Source organism: Arvicanthis niloticus, chromosome 21 (genome assembly GCF_011762505.2).
Source record: "Arvicanthis niloticus isolate mArvNil1 chromosome 21, mArvNil1.pat.X, whole genome shotgun sequence".
Classification (NCBI taxonomy): domain Eukaryota; kingdom Metazoa; phylum Chordata; class Mammalia; order Rodentia; family Muridae; genus Arvicanthis; species Arvicanthis niloticus.
Genome location: NC_047678.1, coordinates 39,841,644 through 39,864,067, shown reverse-complemented (window position 1 = coordinate 39,864,067; position 22,424 = coordinate 39,841,644). Strand labels below are relative to the sequence as shown.

Here is a 22,424-nt window from a genome sequence, read left to right as displayed (position 1 = left end):
GGTGTGTTTGATTTCTGTCTGTGCTCATGTGTCAGCAAGTCCACATAAATATCTACAATGCATGGGTTTCTGTACTGTCATTGTGTCTCTAGAAATGTGGTTCTAAGTGTCACCATGTCAATGTGTCAATGGAGGTGTCTCTAAGTCACGTGGTATCATTAGGTTTATCAGTATGTGGTCCTCAATGCCAGAGTGTGTGTCAATGATGGCTATGTCCGTGTGCATATCTGTGCGTTGGTATCTGTATCCGAGTGCATGTATGTCAATGTAGATGTGTGTGTGTCAGTGTGTCTCAGCATGGATATCAGGTCATGCCCATGTCCATGCACGTGGATAAATGAGGTGTCTAGGGTAGGGTCCCCAGGTCATCGAGGAGGGGCGTGTCTGTGTACTCTGGCTTGGGCGGTGTGTGTGCGCGCGAACGTTTGTCGGTGTGTGCCGGTCCAGGTCTGCGTGGGTGGCTCTCTGTAGCGAGGCGTCCGCAGGTCGGCGTGCGTCCGCGTGTCTGTCTGTCCGTGTCCGCGTGGGCGGTCGTCTCCAGCAGGGCGCGCCCGGGGTCAAAGTGGTGGGCGTGCGCCCCGCCGGGCAGGGTGGCTCTCCCCGCGAGCCAGGCGGGCGCAGCGCCACGTGCGGAGCCCCGGGCGCGTCGCTCTGGGGCGGAGCCAGCCCGGGGCCCCGGAGCCCCAGGCCGAGCCCAGGCGGGGCCCGCCCCCGACCCCGCCCCCAGCCCGAGCCCGCGCCGCCCGCCGAGCCCGGGAGCCCGAGCCGAGCGGCGGAGCCGAGACGGCGGCGGCGCCCGTGGGATGCGGGGATCGCGCCCCCGGGGCCGCTGAGCCTGCGCCCGCTGCCCCAAGCCCTACGCCGAGCCGAGCCCGCGCCGCGCTGCAGCCGCCCACCCCGGGACGCGGGCCGGGGACCAGCAGGTGAGTGAGCACCTCCCGTGTCCCGCAGCCCCCCGCGCCCCTCTGTCCTCCGCCGCCGCCCAACTTTCCTCTCCGATGGCCCGTGGCCGCCCGGCCGGGTCCCCAGCCCCCGCAGCCGCTGTCCCCGAGGGGGGAGGGGCGGGAGAGGCGCAGGTGGCCCGGGCCAGGGTTCCCTTGGTCGTCTCTGATCGCCGCGGGTCTCCTCCGGTCCCCTCTCCTTCCGGGTTCCCCGTGCGCTGTCGAGGACCGGGGGATGGGGAGCTTCGGCCCCGGCTCCCGGACCATCGCTGGCGCAGACTCGCCAAGGGGCTGGGATTGGGACCCGGATTCCCGAGGCCGGAGACCCCAAGGTCAGAGCAGCGACAAGGCGCGCGGAGAATGTGGCTTTCGAGAGCTGGGGGTGAAAGGGCTGAGCGGGCACTGACCCGGACTAAGGAGCAGGCCGAGCACTCGTTTTCCCTGGGCCCCGGAGGTGGAGAAACCCAGCACCCGGGCTGTGCCCTCGGTTAGAGATCTCTGTACCCTAGGAGGAATCTGTGCGCTCTACTGGGGGTCAGATCTACGAGTGTGCCATGTCTTTGGGCGCTCCCACCACGCCGAGATCTTGGTGCCTTGAAGCAGTCGCATCTCCTCTTGTCTCTGTGCGCTCTTAGAGGGGAGAGATCTCTGGACATGGAAATTCGGGAGAATTCTTTGCTCTCCTTGCTTTGACCTGGACAGACTCGCGCACCTGGACGGGAGAGGGAGGAGGTCCCGGACCTCAGCGTTTATTGTCTTTGGAGGTGCCCTGAGAGGAAGTGGAGGTGCCTAGCCTTGTCTGAGTACTGGTGGGGACAGTGATGTGGTGGGGACTGGTAGCCGTGGTGCTCATGATGTGAGGAAACGCGCAGGATGAGGGCTGGCTGTAGGCAGGCCTTTCAAACACCTGTTGGAGGGCACCTTACAAGGATCAGCCATGGAACTCATTCTTGTCTCCTTAGCGACTTCAGTCTAGTGGGACCGCGGGATCAGTGTGCCCTTGGGGACCTGAGCTGCCCCTTCAAGCAGTGACCCCCAAGCACCATCCAGAAATGCACAGAACAGGACCTCCACGAACCCCAGAGCTTCCGTAGATTCACTGTGGTTCAGAACTAAGGCCCCCGAGCAGCCTGGCTCTGGACCACCCCTCCACTTCCCTACCTGTCCCTTCCCACTTAGAATTGGCTGGGTGCACACAAAGGAAGGTAATACGTGGAAGAGTGAGCTGGAGGTGAGACAGGCTGCTGCAGAAGCAAGAGACAGCTGGAGCAAGGGACACTAGGTCTTTGCTAGAATATTCTGTTCAAGGTTCTGAAACTTTCACTACCACCTCATGTACTGAGGCCCAGAGGGGTCAAGAACTTACCCAAGGTCACACAGAATCATTGGACTGGGGAGGACCCTCAGGGTAAATATCCCTTGGAATCTACTTCTTGGGGGCCACATTAGCATAGAACTGACCAAAGAGGGTCTAAATAGAAAGAAGAGTGGCCCCCAGGTGCTAAGAACCCATTTTCAAAGCCTGATGTGGCACAGACAGCTGTCATCCTCTAGAGATGCCTAGTCCCTGTGTGTGGTGGCCATCAGAGCTCCCCTGGAAGAATTCCAGGGTTGACTCACTTGGCATGAAGAGCAAGCATGGAGGAACAGTGGGAAGCACCAGAGACAGCTGGGGATGGGGGAGTGGAGGAGGCCGGTGCCCAGGCAATCCACACAAAAGAGACTCCTAGGGGCAACCTGCAGCAGTGAAAAAACACCGCCTCTTTGACAGGAGACTTATTCCTGTCCTTGAGAAAGCTTTTGGAAGAGTCAATGACAGATGTCTCCCCAGAAATACAAAAGAGGTCACGATTTTGATTAAGAGAGTCAAGAGTGTAGTTCTAGCCTTGATAACCTTCCGCCTGGGTTTTGAAGCATGAACAGAAGTTTTTCTGGTGAGGATAGTGTAGTTCAGTCATCAACCAATCAAATACAAAATACGGAGGGATACAACAAGTTAGTCGAGTGGGTCCCATGTTGTGAGGAGAAGCCGAGGCCACAGTCACGGGGGCGTTTGCAAGCCCTTCTCATGAATTGGGAATTTATCCTCAGTAATGGTTCTAAAAATAGCTAACAAGCACTGAGTGCTTTCTGTAGACCAGACCACACCAGGCGTTTCGTGGGGTTCATCTCCCAGAGCGTCCCACATCAGCCCAAGAGTGAGGACCTCAGACGCAACCATTCTGCAGATGACGAAGCTAAAGGCCAGGAAGGGAGAGCAGCTGGGTCGTGGCACATGTCTTGCAAGCAGCCGGGCTCTGCTGTAGATGGGGCCTGTACAGACTTAGAAAACCCTTCAGCTGAGGGGGTGCACCAGGCCTGGTGACACCCTGTGGTGTCCTCCGCTGAGAAACCTGCCACTGTGCCACCCATGCATTTCCAGGCACCCAGAGCTACCCACCCTTTACCCTGTGTATCCAGTGAGGGGTGTGGGTGGGTGAGGTCTGGGTGGTCAAGCTTGATCTGAGCAATTTGACTTCAGTTGGGTGTCTAGAGGGAAGGATCTGTGAAGGACGCTTCCTGAAGGAGCCAAGGCTGGAGGTAGGTGCTCTAGAAGCCAGCAGAGGCTGTTCCTTGGAACCAGGGCTGCCTGGCCACCAGGACATCACTTGGGAAGCTTTACATAAAAACATCTGCTGGAAGCTCCGCCCCCGAGCATGCTAATTCTCTTGGTTCTGGGGTGGAGCAGGCACTGTTCTTCTGAAAACAGAAGACAGGTGGTTCTGATGGTGTTAAAGGCTAGAGCCAGATCCTCAGAGACACTGGCCAGCCTGGTCAGGAGAGAAACCAGGAGGGTAGGTGGCACCCACCGAAGGTAGAAAGGGCCCCTCCCCCCAGGAAAGGGAAATCCCCCATTTCTGCTGAGAGATTTTTAGAAGGTACCGTCTGCGCCGTTCATGGACAGATGAACAAGAATGAATAATTTAGAGAGAAGTGCCCATTAGATTGAGCCACAGTGAGGACACCGGTGACCTCGGCAAGAGAAACGGCACTCTCTGAGCTCACGGGATGTGGTGCCCTGTGTGGATGGGTTCTGGTGAATGAACACACTGGACATGCCAGCTGGTTTGGAGTGGGTTAAGGTCCCCATGATGAGCAGAAGATGTTGATCTGGGGGAGCACGGGTAGACGACACTCTCAAGGGTTTGACGGTTGGAGACAGAGAGGGAGCCCATGAGGGGTGGGTCCATTTTGGCTTTAGGTAGAACCTGAGTAGATACTGTAGACTAAGCGGTCCTGTGGTGCATCATGGGCAAGGGCTTACATCTCAAGTAAAGGACCGGAAGTCTGTGGCTCAAAACTGCATCTGAGTGGTATACACAGCACAGTTTGCCCATTGGGCCAGTCAGGGAGGCCAGCATAAGGTGACCTCTGCGAGGAAGGTCATGGCGGGAACTGATTCCCGCCTCTGCGTGCTGAGTGGGTCCTTTCTCTAGAGAGAAAAGGGAATCCCCAAAGCTGTATTTAGAGACAAGAGGCTGGATGGGCTTGCCTAGAGCAGGTGTCCATGGTGACAGAATTTGGACAAGAGAAGCTGGAACCAGAGTTCCACAGCTAAATCCTGGGGGTAGAGGTCAGAGAGAGAAGAGGAGACACCGACAGAGGCTGGACGTTTGGGGAGCAGGACAGCTGTGGGAATGCCTGGGTCTGATGGCTACCCCTTCCGCCAGGCCAGGCTAATCACACACCGAGTTCAGAGGCAATAGAGCCCAGTTGTAGGAATGCCTGGGTCTGACAGTCACCCTCTCTGCCAGGCCAGGCTAATCACACACCGAGTTCAGAGACAGTAGAGCCTATCTTGGAGGGTGGGGTGGTCAGCACATAGAGAACATTCAGCATCTACTTTATGTATACTTAAGCTTTAAGTATCCAGCGGCTGTGAAGTTCGCATAGTCGTAGAGAGCGAGACTTTTATACCACAAAACAGGGAGAGGATGATTTTTAGGTAGTGGCAAGTGTTGTGGAAGGGTGACGTAGGATTCCTGGTGTGAGGGACAGTGAGTCTGTGTAGAGCCTAGCTGACCAGGGAGCTTCTGAAAGAGGCAACTGATGAGGACCTAAATAACAAGAAAGATGTAGGAAGAGCACACTGAAGAGGAAGCTGTCTGTGCAAAGGCCCTGCGGCAGAAACTAGCTCAAGGATGTCTGCAGTGGCTGGGGCAGAGGGCGAGAAATGGGAATGGAGAGGAGGCAAGCCTCCGTTCTATCCCCGCCCCCTCAGTGGACTGCCCCTTCTGTGTGCCTACACCACTCTCCTTGGGCTGGCGCTGGCAGCAGTTCTTGGGAATGAAGCTATTTTTAGATACGACTCTCCTCTCCTGTGGGCCTAGAACATACCGTGTCTTTTAAAGATGATCAATATGTACTGGCACTATTTATAGAGACCCCATGTCAACTCCTGGGGCCTGGGACCCCCAGACTTTGGGGACAGGCATCACAGCACAACCTTAGAGACGTTGACATAGATTCTTTAATCCACTCCTCAGTCTATCCTCTACTCTTGAGGGGCAGACAGGGGCACCGAGGACCTTGGAGCCGCCCACTGTCACCCCTGGGCCAGAAAGACCTTTCCAGGACAGATAGAAGACAAGCTTAGAATGGAGGTCCAGACTCCCCTCTCCAGAGTTGGTCAGTGTGGAACAACAGGAAGCCTGCCTGGAGGAGACAGGCCTGGAGTCTACTGGGGGAAGCTGCAAGAGAGGGCTGGACTTGGTTCTCCCGGCCTGTAGTTGGCTTGTAGTTGCTCGGTAGGGAGAGGGTGTTTATGCTCTGTGCCTGAGTCCTTTCTCTCCTCTTCATTGCAGTCTCATTAAATCTCCCAGGGAGTCAGTGGAAAGTGGAGTCCCCCAAGGGGTATTTGCTGATGGCAGGGGTGGAGCTGTTCTTACAGAGCCTGTGTGGCCCTGTGTTTCTCTTGCCCACTTGGAGAGCCCTGTGTACTGACTATCGATGGCTGTTCTTACACTCCTGGAGCCAGGGACAACACTGGCTACCCTGGGGTCTCAGGGTCACCCAGGGACACAGGCAGGCCTTAGCCCGTCAGGACCTTGGTCCTGGATGCCACTTTGTGTGCAGTGGAGTCCCACCTTGGATGGGGAAGGTAGAAAACACCTCTCTGGCAGGGACGGATTCTTGAAAGAACCTGGTGTTGGGGGTGGTTTTCAAAGAGACTAGAAGGCAGGCAGAGGCAGCCTGGCAGCTTAGGCACCAGAGCAGTTTGTAGAGTGTATCTGAGGCAGACTGGGTGGGGAGGGCTGATCTCAGGGCAAGGGTACCCTGCCAAGGGAGGAACCAACCTCAACAATCAGTCCCTCTGCCTGGCATTAAAGCCCAGCCTCATTGATTCAGGCAAGGGACTAAGACCAACCTCTTGGGGTACTCAGCTAAGCTAGGAAGTCCAGTTTATTTCTTCCTTGGCCAGGGCCCCACCCAGGGGTCATCAGTTAGCACAGGAGTGCAAGGAAGTCGAGGGACAGAGGCCTACCCACACAGCCAGAGACCTGAGCTGAAGAAGGCACAGGCACCCAGCGCCCACCCCACAGTGCACTTGGGTCGGATGCAGCACAGACTGCCAGTTAAATAGACAGCTAGTTGCCAACAGCACTGGAAACCCAGGGAAAGCCCCCGCTCGCTCACTGAGCCCGAGTGCCGATTAGATGTATAATTGCCGAGCATCCGTTTCAGAATCTGTCCAAGGCAAGGAGATGAGAGAAAAAAAATAAAAGGAAAGAAAGAAAGAAAGAAAGAAAGAAAGAAAGAAAGAAAGAAAGAAAGCCCTTCCTAAGGAGCCTCCCCCGCCTACCATCCCCAGAGAGAACAGACACCAGGCACCTTCTAGTCCTCATCTTTATTGGTGCCCACACGGGTCACTTCTAGCCTCAATGCACAGGTAGTTTACTGTGTGCTCACCCACAAATGAAAGCCAGCTTGCCTAAAACAGCCTGCATGTATTTGTGGTGCTGGACAAGAGGCTGCATAAACCTATGTGCTAGGCATCAAGCAGCCGACTGAAAGGGTCAGAAGCAGGGACCTTAGGGGGGCGAGAATGTCTTAGTTGGGTGGCAATACACATCTAACTGTACACACTTGATGAGTGTGTTTCTTGGGTTTAAATTGCACTCCGGTTGAGAAGTGCGTTAAGTGCATTATATGGTTCTAGTGTGTCCTGGATGCCTTTGTGGCACAGATTCGGTGTCTCCGTGAGTTAGTCCATCTCCCTCTGGGCAGTAAGAGACCCCAGGGGGAAAGCCTCTCAGGTTTCCCTGGGGGTATGAATAGCTCCTTCGATGTACACAGTAGGTGCCCCATAAATGCCTCGGTTGCCATAGCATCCGTACACAGTTCCCCCGTGAAGGCGTTTTCAGCTCAGGTATCAGAAAGATGAGTTGGAAGATACTGGACTCAGCAGAGTCAGGATGCTGATGGCTGTCTTCTTGCAGTGTGCACTTTGAGGGTCTGCAGGAGGAGCCCATGCAGGGCACTTTGTGTGTGTGTGTGTGTGTGTGTGTGTGTGTGTGTGTGTGTGTGTGTGTGTGTTATGTTCAGAGTCTGGGATAGATGGCCCCTTTGTGACTAAGCCAGTCCTCTAACTCTGTCCCTTTGTGGTCACAGGGTGTTAGATCATCCAGTTCCCTGCCCTGGAGATCCGGGGCTGGACAGTGTCAGGCCCTTGGAGAATAGCACACCAACACCTGTCTTAGAGATCCTGTGTGCACAGGCCTATGAGAGGGCTGACAGGGAAGGCTGGGCATGGTGGTAGGCTGCTGTGTTCACAGGGTACTGCAGTGTGTGTGTGTGTGTGTGTGTGTGTGTGTGTGTGTGTGTGTGTGTGTTTAGGGGGATCCTGTGGATTCTGGTGTTCCTCAGACCTAGCATCTAGACACATACCAGTACAAGGGAGTGGAGAAATGATTGCTCCATGCTTTCTGTGGGGGTTGAGGGGGGGAGAAAAGGACAAGATTTAGGAGAACTCCTGGTTTGTTTTTGGCAGGTGGGCAAATCCAAGGTAGGACCGGAAAGGTCAGACCCCACCGCAGCTCCCAGCCCTGGACAGAGCCCAGTTCTATCCCTGCCTGGGGATTCACTTCTGTTGAACTAAAGCTGATAAGGTTTTCCTGTCAGCAGAGTTAGCTGGGTGTTGGAATAAATGAGATGCAAATGTGTGTAAATTAGGGCATCCCCAGAAGCTGGGGTGGGCGTGTTCTCCTCGGGAGGGATGGGGGTGATTGGGCAGGACTTCCTTGAGATTTCTGGAGGTGATGGGGAGCGGCTCAGACTTGCCCTGCTCCTCCTTGTGATTGGACTAGACAGGGTTAAAGCCTCTGCTGCAACCTCAAAGGAGCAGAGCCAGCAGGGAGCAGGTTAGCTGAGGCCCGGGTGCAAGGACGTGTCAATGTGCCTTTGATCTGGGAACAGGGACCTCTGAATGCAGAGGCCGGGGGCACCAGCTGGCACCCCCGTGGAGCCTTTGTCCAAGCAGTTACCCTAGAGTGCTGGGGTTGTACAGATAATTGCCTGGGCGGGAGGGATGGTGTGAACACTCTGTGGACCCCTCCCCTTCCTTCCCCCATCATCCCAACCTGTGGCTTTAGCGTCCGTGGCCACCCATAACCACTGCCAGAAACCAGGTGGCTACTTTCTGGTGTACCAGTACAAGTCTTTCAGTGGCTTCTGTGGCTCGGGCCTACATCCAGAGGCCTGATGCCAGAGCAGGTGGGGCCTGCTGAGCAGCGATGTCCAATCGAACAGGACAGGATCCCTGGATGCCAGCCATGGAGCTGGGAGGTCTCTAGTAGTTACATTTTTTGTAAAGTACAAAGAAACCAGAAGTTATTTTAACATGTTTCTTTTGACCCAGTATATTATCAAATTAAATATGCACTTAACGGTAATCAACATTAGAAGTGATTAACGGACACGACATTCTTTACCTCCTGCTAAGCCTGCACCGTGGGTCACACACAGGGTCCATCTACTGTAGCCCTGTCCTCAGCCCTGAGAGCCACACACAGTGAGTGAATGACTGCTGGGCAGTACCAGAACCAAGAGGAAAACTGCCAGAGACTCACTTCTGTCAGAGGAGGTGCCAATGCTGGGCGCAGGCAGAAACCAGCCATCTCCTCAGGTGCATCCACCCAGCCTCCTAGGGGTGAACCTGCCCTCTTTACACACACTCAGTTCCATTGATGTCTCTTTCTCTCAGCTCTGGCCAAAGATGAAGGAGATGGGTAGTGCAGTGCAGTGGTTATGGGTTTTCTAATGTCTGAGTATCAGATTTCTCACCTAGAAATGAAAAGTAATACTCTCCTCCCTTTCTGGGATTGTAGCAAGGATAAAATAACATGCTCTAAAACAGACACTAATGAACATGTGCACACTCACTGGAACACACACACACACACACACACACACACACACACACACACACACACGTGCAATGAAAGGCTCATAAAGAACAAGAGACAACTCTGGCACGGCTCTTAGCCCCATATCCACCCCCAGAGTCAAGGTGTGGCTTCTCGACTAGACAGCATTTACCCAAGTATTTGTCCCTTCAACCATCCAGTTCATTCCATGTATGTAGAAATGAATTCTCTGCCAGGTGATATAGGCACTCAGATGTACCAGGGACTTAAAATGAACGAGACAGACAGGGTGGTCTGCTGTGGAAGGGGTCACTCTGTGCTGGGTCTCTATGCGAACAATAATGCAGTTACTTGCTGTGTAACAGTATACACAATGATGACGGGCCACACAGAGGACTGTGATCTCTGGAGATTCTGAGAGGACTGCAAAATACCTACCACCCAGCGATGCTGTATCTATCTTAATATCTCAGCTCTCAGTGCTGTCCGTGTGTGTGTGTGTGTGTGTGTGTGTGTGTGTGTGTGTTTGTGCGGCACAGAGCTGTCCTTGTGTGTGTTCGTGCATGTGTGCACACGTGTGTGCTGCTGAGGAAGCGAACTTATATTGTGAGCATAAAGTATATGTGCAATTATGAATAGTGTGTGAGACTTGGCAATGGTAAGCAACTATGTTATTAGCTTGTGTGTTTTTAACTTTTTTATCATTTATGTGTATGGGTTGTGGGCCTGTGTTATGTCCATGTATGCAGGAGCCCATGGAGACTAGAAGAGGGTGCCATCAAATCTCCTTGAGCTAGAGTTAGAGATGGTTGTGAGCTATCCAACATGGGTGCTGGGAACCAAACCTGGGTCTTGTGTAAGAACAGTGCATGCCCTCTACCGCTGAGCCAGCTCTGCAGCCCTGCTTAGTGTACTTTCTGTACTGTGTTTCTATTGTAATTTTAGAGTGCACTCCTCCTTAGGAAAAGCAGGCAGCTGCCTTACATGGTCCGTGTGTATCACCTCTCCAGACTACACTGAAGGCTATGTTGAATTTAGGGGTGTTCTGCTCAGAGAACTGTTGTGTTGTGGAGTAATTTCTTAGTGTGTGTGTGTGGGGGGGGAAGTGACCACATCAAGTGACTATTTTGCGTCATATAGGTTTGTGTAAGTGCACGCTCATGTCCACAGGACAAATGGCCTAATGATGTAATTCTTATGGCTCTTCAGGATTAAATGACACATGGTCGAGTCAGCAAAGACCACAACGACAACAGCAGCTAGTGACCACTGCATTTGTATTGTGGCCAAGACCCGAGACAGCAACAGCAACATAGGTACACACTACAAAACAACCCTCTGAAATATGGGTGTTCTCTCTCTCTCTCTCCCTTTATTTCCCTCTCTCCCTCCCCCAACCCCTCTTGATTTTTTTTTTTTTTTTTTTTTTTTTTTTGAGACATGGTCTTACTAAATCACTATGTAGCCCTGGCTATCCTGGAACTCCGTGTGTAAACCAGGCTGGTCTCAAAATCACAGAGATCTGCTTGCCTCCGCTCCCAAGAGCTGGAATTAAAGGTGCACACTACCACACCTGGTCTCCAGGAACAGTTTCTCCCCCCAACTTGACCCATAGAGAAACAGAGATTAACTCACCTTAGGACGTGTGGCAAGCGAGTGCCAGGGCCCAGGTTCACCTGCATGAGCTGGCTTCCAACCCACAGCCTAACCACTTCCTCATCCCATGTAAGAGCAGGAAATCTCTAAAAGGGAAATGGGGGGAAGAGAGGAGCCATGGAGGAGGAGGTCAAGATGGATATGCAGGAGGCTCCCTGGACAGGGTCATTTCCTCATTACCAATCTCAGCAAGCCTGGAGAGAAAAATGTCCTTTCGGGTCAGCCTGGAGTCTGTGCTGACGGAGTTCTTTTCCCATCCCTAGCAGTTGATTTGAGAACCATGATCTGGGAAAGAAATGTTCCCTCTGAAACCATCTTAAGACCATGCATACACTGGGTGCCAGATGTATGCTCACTGAATCAATTATCGAAATGAGTGAGCAGAGGTATTCATTAGTATGTTCTCCTGAGGGAAGAAACTGGGTTGCCTGGTGTGTGCATGGGCCACAAGTCTTCGGTGGGGGCTGTCACAGTGGACAGGAAGGCATCCCACTTGGCCTGCACCATCAACCTGAGTGGAAGACAAGGGTCTGGATGGTGACATATCAGTGAGCCACAGTGTCCTGGCCTCTATGTCTGGGGCGTAAGTTTCTGCTGTGCGGTTATGGGCACCTGTGGGTCTTTCCATAGACCTCTTCTTTAGCACCCAGGGGAAGACAGCAGGGGAGTGCCAAGATCAAGAAAGATGAACCTGGGTAGGTAAGATGGCTGCCAGGGTAGTGGGTCACCCAGCCAGAGGTCATGGCACTGGGAAGCAGGAGAAAGAGAGTGCCAAACAGAGGAAGCAGGCAGAGAATTCCTAGGAAGCCTGGGAGCCACTTCCACAGAGGGTTGCGCATAAATTTACATGGCAAAGAATATTCTTTGCATGCTGGGTTCCAGAGACTCTGATTCCACAACGACCAAAATGCCAGACATGACTCAGGCAGGAGGCTGGAGTGAGCCTGCCTTCAGGCTCTGGGATTGAAGTAGGCAGGGAGGGGCTGCACAGAGCTGGAACCTAGAGCTGTCTCTCCCCTCACCCTTCTGTGGGCATCCTGAGAGTTCACTGTTAAAGCCAGCCAAGCCCCATGCAAACCAGGACCCATGAAACAACCTGCCATTGGTCTCCTAGCCTGAGGACAGGGAACAGGACCTGCAGCTGCCTTCTAGGTTGCTAGGATGAGTGTTCATTTCAGTTGTCTTTGGCTGCTGCCATAAGCCACATCTATTGAGGAAGGCTCAGGAAGATCCATGCACAGTGTTGACTCCTGCACAGTCTCCATCTGAAAGTCACGATAGTTAGGATCGAATCCCTGTTCTGCCTTAAGCTGAGACAACCAGGCCAACTGGGCAAGGCAGATTTATCCCCAGAAACGGAGTGACCAGTGAAGTCTAGAAGTGTGAAGGAGGAAGGGACGTCACACTGGACCCAGGCTGTGCTCGGTAATGCCTGTCACAGACTGAGATGGAAGGAGAGGACTGTGACCATCCCCGTGTGGGACGTGACCATTGTAGTGGTTAATGTGTTTGCGGCTGTGATGATGTGGTGAGAAGCAATGGAAGGAAGGAAGGGATTATTTTGGCTCACAGTTCACGGGATACAGCTCATTTCAGAGGGGAAAGCATGATTACAGAGGCAAGAGGTCACTGGTCACATTGTGTCCGCAGTCAGGAAGCGGAGAGGGGTGGGAGTGGGGTTGGGATGAGGATCGGGGAAGGGGGGCTCTGGGGATCCCCCTCTGGTGTTCAGCTTGCCTTCTCCTTTTTATCTAGTCTTGAACTTTATCTCCTGGGGTGATGCCACCAGCTTTCAGGGTGGATCTCCCCACCTCAGTGAACTCAATGTAGAGAATCCCAGAGGCTCGTCTCCTGCGTGATTCTAAACGCTGTCAGGTTGACAATATTAACCATCACAGCAGCCATCCAAGCAGGGGTTAGGAGCCTGTCCCGGGCTCTGATATTGGGGATGGAGATGGAAACATGGGGTGAAGGTGCAGGGCGTACGGCCAGAACAGGTACCAGTATGAACTAGTTAGGAGGAGGCGGAACCATTTGCTCCCACTAATTCCAGGGTCAGTGGGACTTAGGGAGATGTGTACCCAAGACCTGAGGTAGAGATATGTAGTTCAGACGGAGCAGACTCCTGAGGGGCTGTTGCCAGGACAGGGAAGACTGCCCCAGGCAAAAGGGGCAGCTAGAAGAAGCTGCCCTAGTTTCCAGAGCAGCTGGAGGACTAGTGCTGAGAGAGATGCCAAGAGAGGAGACGCTGTGTTGGAGCAAGTCAGTGGCGTGGCCACCTGTCTGTCCTGCTGTGGTCTGTCCTGCTGTGCAGTGGGGACTGCCATCTTGAAACCAAACCCACCATAGCCTCCCAGCCTCAGTAGTTGAACGATGGAGGCTCCGCTGTGTTTTCTTCCTGTCTTCCACAGTCATGGATGCCCCCACACCCTCAGCACACTCAGACCACTCTGGAGCTCACCTCATCCTGGCAGCCTGTAATCCTGCAGCTGGGCTGTACCAGGCATAGCAGGGTGTAGGCTCTGAGCTGCTGAAGGAAGGGCGGGGCCAGGAGCCAGGTGCAGGCCGAACAAGAGAGAAAGCCGATCCTGCCCGCCCACCGGGAGTAGCCCAGAACACAAAGGCCACTCTTGGCCGGTTTACTTTGGAACCTGAGGCTGTGGCTGCTTGGAGACAGCGAAGGTTCATCTGGAATCTAGTTTCAGACAGGCCTCTGGTGCCAGGGGCTCTGGGGCTGTGAATGCTAACCCTCCTTGGGACTCACAACCCTTGGCCAGATTGGGGTGGAAGGGGCGAGAGGATGTGGCAATGCCTAAACACGGTTCTTTAACCTTAGACTGTTTCTGAGGTTTCCTCTCTTCCCTAAAGTGCTTTGTCTTTCATTCTGGAACCAGCAGGACTCAAAATCTGCCAAGTCCAAGGGTGGGGGAAGCTGGGCTCCCCAGGCTACACGTTTCTCTCTTTAAGAGTCAGCAGAGCTGATCTCCAACCCTGCCCGGGGATGTCCCAAAATCCCAGTGAGCCAGAGAGAGGCTGACACCCACCACAGTGGATCAATCCCAGGATGACTTGGAGAACCCTCCTACCCACAGCAAAGGAAGCCGGACCCCAGGCTCAATGGCGGAGCACAGACTGAGCCAGAATCTTGGAGTTCTCCACCTATTGAGATCTCAGCGTCAGTTTTTAAGACGTAGCATTAAAATGGAAATCAATTGTATTGAATAAAGCTGTTGGTAGAGTTAAAAACCAAATTTCGATAGTGTGTCGGCCTCTCTAATAGGATCAGGCAGGAACTGGAAGCATTGTGATGTTGAAGTTGGGGGCATCAGTAGTATCTGAGGTAATGCACAGCCACCATGGGGAACAGGGATGTGGAGACAGAGTCATTGAGTTATAGCAGTTAACGATACCTTTAACGATGAAGGAAATTCTGCCATCTCTCCTCCCCTAAATCGTTTCTCTGTCTCTCCAAGATCCCCCAAACTCACCAGGGGAGTGAGAGGCTACCCTCGATGTTGTCTTCTGGGGGGGGGGGGGGCAGAGGAGAGTAAAGGTGTGTGCTGTGTGTGCTGCTTAGACACACCTTTCACACACACATGGTGTGTGAAATTTCACCCATCTGTGCATCCCCTAGCATCTGTTTGCACGAATCCTCTATTTCAATAGAAATTACAAGCACGTCTTTACTGAGGCAGATGCATGTGCGGGTGCACGCCTGTACACACACGCTCCGCCAGTGTGTGTGCATCTCTGGGCTTCCACGTGTCTCTGGAACCCTTGCAGGCATGTGGACACAGATGGACACCCTGATCCAGAGAACACTATTTTTAGCAAATCATCCCTAAGCTAAGGGGTGGCTTCCCCGTTTACAGAAGTAGCAATTGCTCACCATGGAGAGGGCTGCCCCGGCTATCCTCGGGCTGGGCTCTTTGTTTCTTACATGAAATGAATAATTGCTGCATTGTTTTTGCAAGCTCATCATAGCAGATCCAAGCAATGAGGGAAGGTGCAAAGAAAGTTTAAAAATGGCCCAAATTCTCCTCAGCTCGGGGTAAGAAAAATCACCATTCATGTTTGCTGATAAGCGCTGCAGATAGACGCCTTCTGCTCAGTCAGAGGTGGAGGCTAGACAGGGAAAGGCTCTCATGAAGTGGGGACCTACTCTCACCTGCTATTTTTAACAAAGATGGTCCTTTAGCTTCGTGTGAATCAAACAAGAAGCTGCAGAAGGAAGGGGAGGCTGGAAAGGGAATCTCTGCCTTTCTGGTTCTACGGCATTCATTTTGTACTGTACTTGCCCAGGGATACACACGCACATACAAACCACATGTGCACTCACAACAGCATGCACACCCACACCATATGCACACACATACACCATACACATGCACGTACACCATACACACATATATACCCCATATACACACACATATCATACATCACACACACACACATACACTATACACATGCACACACATTATACACATACTGTACACACTCACACACCATACACACACACATAAACCCCATACATACACATCATACACACTCATAACCACATACACACATATGCACCATACACATAGATACTTACATACTATACACATCCACACATACCACACACACACACACCATACACCCCATATACACATACACCACACACACACAAACCACACACACACACCAGCATGCACACCCATACACACACACACTCACATACTCATATACCATATGCACACACATATATACCATACACACATACCACACACACATCATACATACTCACACACCGTATACACACACATATACACCATACACACACATACACACACACACCATACACACTGTATGCTCATGTCTCTGTGTGTGTGTCTGTGGCAGCATGTGGAGGCTAAAGGTCAACTTGCAGCATCATTCCTCAGGAGCTGTCCAACTTATTTTCTGAGACAGGATTTCTTACTAGGACCTGGGGCTAGGATGATGGCCTGCAGACCCCAGGGATCTCCCTGCCTCTGTTTCCTCACAATAGGATCACAGGCAGGCACGTTTCAACGGAGACCTTCATACTCTGTTGGCAAGCACTGTGCCAACTGGGACTCCCCAGTCAGAGGTGTCCTCTCCGTGTTTTTTTCATTTATTTACACTCTCATGTGTTCTCACCCACCCATCCACCCACCCACCTCATGTGTGCCCATGTATCGCCACAACAAATGTGGAGGTCACAACATGCACAGCAGTTGGTTCTCTGCTTCCACCAGTCTTGTGGGGATCCAAGGATTGTACTCGGGTCACCAGGTTTGGTAGTAAGGGATGAGCCGGCTCTGCAGCCCTGAAGCCTTTAAGGCTGTGTTTGCTCATTCTTTACCTGCACACCCACACCATATGTGTACAGCCCGCCCCTCCCCATCCCCATTACCAATCACTACACAGGCACACAAGATTGACAGCTTGGGGCGCCCTGAGTCGGGGTCCTTGTTGGCCATGTGGCATGGGTGCCACAGAAGCTTATGGGGTCATTGATGGCATGCTTCATGGAGTGAGCTCAGGGCAAAGTCCTTGGCTGACAGGAAGGGAGTGTGTCCCTGGCAGACATCTCCAGCAGGTGTCCAGTCTGCCCTCTTGAGCGGGTGCCCAGCCATTCCCGGGTTTGATGTGGTAATTAGCGGTGCAGCCTCCTGGCTTGGTGTCATAGTCAGGAGCCCTCTGGCCACATCCTGTTTTGGTGAGCCCGACAGAAATGCATTCTTCTGCCTTGCTGTCATAGACAGAGTGTGTTTGCACCAGGTTCTGAAACTTTCGAGGCCACCAGGGGCCACATTCTCCCTGTTTGACGTCACACACATGTGCCTGTTGGAAGTCCTCTTCACCAGTGGTCACCGCCTTCCGGTGACCCTTGGGTTTCGTGCTTGTTTGTCCCCTTTTATGGAAGAAGAGGGGAAGAGTGTGATGAGCCAGAGGCCCACCTGTCACATTTCCCATCTTTAGAATTGGTCTAGCTAGGGACGGCGCTGCACCCAGGAGATTCCTATGAGATTCCCAGCAGGAGGTCTTCACAGTTGTGCACACCGGATACCAACATCTGGATGCCCACTCTGTGTTCCTATCTAGCCGTTTCTGAAAACCCTGCATCCCTTGGGGACAAATGCCGCCTCCAGTTGCTGCCTCCTATGCCTCAGGTTTGACTTGCACCTCTTGTGTGAGGGCTTGGGGACTGTGTTGGGGGTTGGGGGACTGAACACCATTCAGGCTGGGACTGTGCCCTGGAGAGGAGGGGTAGGACCCATGCAGGGCCAACTCCTGACATAACACGCCTGACCTTTCATTAGGAAAAGGCCCTTCTGTCAGGGTCTGGGATGAAATGAATGGCATCTCTTTCCATCCCTGCCCTGTGGAGGCCAGGGAGTCAGTTGTGGTGGAAATGTCTTACAGGGGGTCAGCTGACGTGTTTTCTTTGGTATGGAGTGAGCAGGGTAACCTCATCATGATGGCACACTTTCTGATGACCACTGATATTCACACATACACACACACACTGGGGCAAGAGTGGAGGGTCACAAGAGTGGAGGGTCACACTTGTCTGGCCCTCCTCACACACACACCTCAGTAGAGGAGAGCACCAGTGTTTACTCCAGCCTCTGTCAACCTTGTGCGCCTGTGCAGTGATTGGTAATGGGGATGGGGAGGGCTGGGCTGTACACTTTTGCAAATTGTGTCTTTTCCTGCTCCGGCCTAACTAGCTGACTACCCTGCCCTCTGGCTGTGGCACCCCATCACACCCTGCCTTTGTCTTCCAGCTTCCTTCCAGGCAGCCTGAGGAGAGCCTGTGCCCCCAGAAGCAGGATGAGAAGATGGCAAACTTCCTGTTACCTCGGGGCACCAGCAGCTTCCGTAGGTTCACCCGGGAGTCACTGGCGGCCATCGAGAAGCGCATGGCTGAAAAACAAGCCCGAGGTTCGGCCACCTCACAGGAGAGCCGTGAAGGCCTGCCGGAGGAGGAGGCTCCTCGGCCCCAGCTGGACCTACAGGCCTCCAAAAAGCTGCCAGATCTCTATGGCAACCCACCCCGAGAGCTCATTGGGGAGCCCCTGGAAGACCTGGATCCTTTCTATAGTACCCAGAAGGTGACTGCCACCCCCTCAGCACCCTCCCCAGCCTGATAGGTAGCTCCTAGGAAGGCAGCAGACAGATGGAGTTTGCTCATGAGGAGTTAGTTCTGTGTGGGGCCGGCTCCCCTGGGCTTTGAGGGAGTGATTCACCATTAATCTGTATGCCAGTCACCTTAATTTTGGAGTTCTGGGGTAAAGACATAAATCATGCCGTTTGAGCCCCTAACTTGGGGGTGGGAGGATTACCAACACGTTGTCTTCTTTTGTAGTTCTCTGGCATATACCTCTAGGGGATTCCTTCTTGTCCCCAGACGCGTGGGCGCTTGGAATGAAGCCCTGAGTGGTCTCCCTTCTAACTAAAGGCAGCATGTGTTCCTCCTGTCCCTCTGGCAGCTCAGAGAATTAGCCAGGCATCATCCTCAGAGCCAGCTGGCTCAAACTGAGCCACTGTAGTAGTCTCCTGGGCCTTATGGCCTTCCCTGAACCACAGAGGTCATGGAAAGGCTGGGGGGACGGGGTGCAGAGGCCATGGCTGCCAAGGCATGGAGTGTGGGGAAGACTCGTGCTGCTCCCAGGAGAGGGAAGAGAGCCTTGTGTTGTTTCTCCATGAGGTCCTTCTGTGCACCAAATGATGTGACACACAGGTCTCCAACAGAGGGACAGGCTACCCACATAACTGTCCAGGCTTCTGGGCCTGGTTGTGGGGGTTGGGGCAGGATAACAGGCTGGGATCTGGAGGAAGGCCTTTCCAGGAAGGCTAGGCTCCAGAGACCAGGGTGGCCACTGGAGTTCCTGTGGACAGCTCCAAGCTGAGCGCAGAGCAACACCAGCAGGACTGGAACAATAAGTACAGTCAGTGTGGGGAGCTGGGTAGCATGTGTCTGTCAGTCTGTCTGTCACGATGGTTGGAGACACTGTTTACAAGACTAAGAGCCTGAGTGTGCACATCTGTGTGTATGTGCATGTGCACAGATGCATGTGTGATTAGCTGTGAGTGTGAAGGGACACACACACTCCATCTACACAGACAGACAGGAGAGCTGACCTGGGCCCTGAGGGACACACACACACACACACACTGCGTCTACACAGACAGGAGAGATGACCTGGGCCCTGAGGGACACACACACACACACACACACAGAGTCTACACAGACAGGAGAGCTGACCTGGGCCCTGAGGGACACACACACACACACACACACTGCGTCTACACAGACAGGAGAGCTGACCTGGGCCCTGAGGGACACACACACACACACACACACACACACACTGCGTCTACACAGGAGAGCTGACCTGGGCCCTGAGGGACACACACACACACACACACACACACACTGCGTCTACACAGACAGGAGAGATGACCTGGGCCCTGAGGGACACACACACATGCACACACACACACACACACACTGCGTCTACACAGACAGGAGAGATGACCTGGGCCCTGAGGGACACACACACACACACACACACACACTGCGTCTACACAGACAGGAGAGATGACCTGGGCCCTGAGGGACACACACACACACACACACTGCGTCTACACAGACAGGAGAGCTGACCTGGGCCCTGAGGGACACACACACACACACACACACACACACACTCCATCTACACAGACAGGAGAGCTGACCTGGGCCCTGAGGGACACACACACACACACGCACACACACACACACACACTCCATCTACACAGACAGGAGAGATGACCTGGGTCCTGAGGGACACACACACACACACACACACACACACTCCATCCACACAGACAGGAGAACTGATCTGGGCCCTGAGGGACACACACACACACACACACACACACACACACACACACACACTGCGTCTACACAGACAGGAGAGCTAACTTGGGTCCTGAGGGACATACACACATACACACACACACACACACACACACACACACACACACACACACACTCTACACAGATAGCAGGAGAGCTGACCTGGGCCCTGCTCCTAGTCTGAGGCTCCAGAACTTCTCCCTGGTTCAGGTGACTAGAGTAGGGTCAGAATGGGATGAGTGTGAGCCGTGGGTGAGTGAGAGGGTAGGCTCGTGAGTGTGAGCCATGGGTGAGTGAGAGGGTAGGCGCGTGAGTGTGAGCCGTGGGTGAGTGAGAGGGTAGGCTCGTGAGTGTGAGCCATGGGTGAGTGAGAGGGTAGGCGCGTGAGTGTGAGCCGTGGGTGAGTGAGAGGGTAGGCTCGTGAGTGTGAGCCATGGGTGAGTGAGAGGGTAGGCGCGTGAGTGTGAGCCATGGGTGAGTGAGAGGGTAGGCTCATGAGTGTGAGCCATGGGTGAGTGAGTGTGAGTGAGTGGGTAGGCTCGTTGAGTGTGAGCTGTGAGTGAGTGGGTAGGCTTAGAGTCATGCCTGCTCAGAGCTGACAGAATTGGGATTAGGGTTAGGGACACGACTGAGGGCAAGTCTAGGTCAGCGGGGACCAGAAAGGACTAGGTAGGACTCAGGTGAGCACACAGGTGAACCTAAGGACGAAGTCCAGGCTGGCTGGGCTTAGAGGCCTCACCCCTAACCCGGCACAAGTCATATGGGTGGAACCAAGGACACCATTGTGTTTTGTCTCTATATATCTGGGAATGCTTAATGTTTGCTGAGTGCCCTGAGTTTCATCCTGTTTCCCTTGCCGTCCCTGGCTACACCACCTGAGGTCTCACAGGCTGGCACTCCATGGAACTCCTGATTCTAACCTGTCTGCTCACCGTGTCCCACCAGCCAAGGTTAAATAGGACTTTGTCCCATCCACTCAGCCTGTGAAGACGAGTGACCTCAGAGCCTGTGGCTGCCATGCCTCTGGTGTGCTGGCTCTCCCTTTGGCTCCGGCTGTGAGTTCTGCTCTGCAGCCTCGAGGTCTCATGGCTCCCCTGCCCCATTGTGCCAGACAGGCATAACTTCTAGAAAGGAAGGGGGAATCCTCAAAGCCTAGGCTCTTGAGTGCGACTTGGAGGCTGACCTTTGACCTTAGGCAGGCACAGTCTCAGGGGAAGCCATGGCTCTTTAACTTTTTCTCCTCACCCATAAGTCTCTGCTGCCCCCGCTGTGAGCAGGACTCTCTGTTACAGTTCTATGCAGGGTGGGAGAAGGGGAGGGAGGAGGCCTCCCTGGGCCTTACAGGTGTCTGCTGTGGACGCAGCTGGCATGGAACTGGGGAGTCTTCTTGCCTCAGCCTCCCCAGGGCTGGCGTTATAGTCATGTGCCACCATGCCCAGCTGAAAGGACCCTTGTTGAGAGGGTAATCTGAAACTGAACTCAATCTAAGACAACCTGTCGTCACCCAGACTCCACCTTTCCGCTCTTCATTCATGGCCCAGGCATGGGTGTGCACAGTGAAGGGAGGTCCCTCTTCCTTCACTCCCTCCTCACCCTGTAGCCACGGCTTGAGGGCTCCCAGATGACAGCCGTCTGCAGACCTAACAGTTCCCTCTGTCCACAGACCTTCATCGTGCTGAATAAGGGCAAAACCATCTTCCGGTTCAGTGCCACCAATGCCTTGTACGTCCTCAGCCCCTTCCACCCCGTACGCAGAGCGGCCGTGAAGATCCTGGTACATTCATATCCTTTGCTCTTCGTCCTTTATGTCCACATCTGTCCTGGGGTCCACACCAGGCGTTGAGCTCAGGCCAGGGTGGTGGGGGTCCCCTCACTCCCCCTGGGACAAGCAGCAGAATTAGAAATCACCAGTGGCTGATTAGAAAAAAATAGAGCCCTGACCTCCACCCTAGACACGCTGAGTCAGCACCTGCATTTCAACAAGATCCCTAAGGGTTTTGGGGGTGTAGGGAAGTTTGAGAAGTCCCCACATCTCCTCTGCTTCTTCAGGAGAAAAAAAATAGCCTTGAACCCAAGGAGCTGGGGTTCAGAAGAAATAATTTCCCCAGCATTCCCATGTCTCTGGTGGCTCCAAATGTCCCCACCCACCACCACCACCCCTGAGCCCTCTACCCCCTGCTGCCCCTTGCAGAGACTCAGCCAAGGAAAAGCCATTTCTTTCTTTTTTCTTTCTTTCTTTCTTTCTTTTTTTTTTTTTTAAGGTCTCTAGTTTTTTCTTATGTGGGCATCTTTCGAAGGAGGCAGCTCTTGCTTCTGAACTAGGTGTTGACAAATGTTTGCAGTTTGAGAGCTTCTCAAAGAACTCTGGTTAGCATCCAATTACATAAACCGCGGCCTAAAAATGCTTCCCGCCTGCTGACAGGGCTGTTGGAATGGAGAAGCGGGGAAACACAGCGCCAAGCCTAGTTCAGGCAGCACCTGAAAAGGGCACCGCCTTCTCTGGATCTCATT

The 22,424-nt window shown here is 53.5% G+C and overlaps 1 protein-coding gene across 8 annotated transcripts in view; it reads left to right on the top strand.

The window, feature by feature from the left end:
• The first annotated feature begins 796 nt into the window (after positions 1-796).
• Positions 797-22,424, top strand: part of Scn5a (sodium voltage-gated channel alpha subunit 5) — a 97,925-nt gene continuing 76,297 nt past the window's right edge. For 3 of the 8 annotated variants that reach the window (XM_076917897.1, XM_076917900.1, XM_076917898.1), the window contains exons 1-3: positions 17,157-17,178; positions 17,797-18,123; positions 21,577-21,695. In XM_076917897.1, coding sequence (XP_076774012.1) covers positions 17,170-17,178; positions 17,797-18,123; positions 21,577-21,695 — 455 coding nt within the window. In that variant the 5' untranslated portion in view covers positions 17,157-17,169. Of the gene's footprint in view, positions 924-10,577; positions 10,663-17,156; positions 17,179-17,796; positions 18,124-21,576; positions 21,696-22,424 lie in introns of those variants that run through there. The other 5 variants (XM_034524984.2, XM_076917899.1, XM_076917902.1 and 2 more) reach the window with 3 other exon arrangements.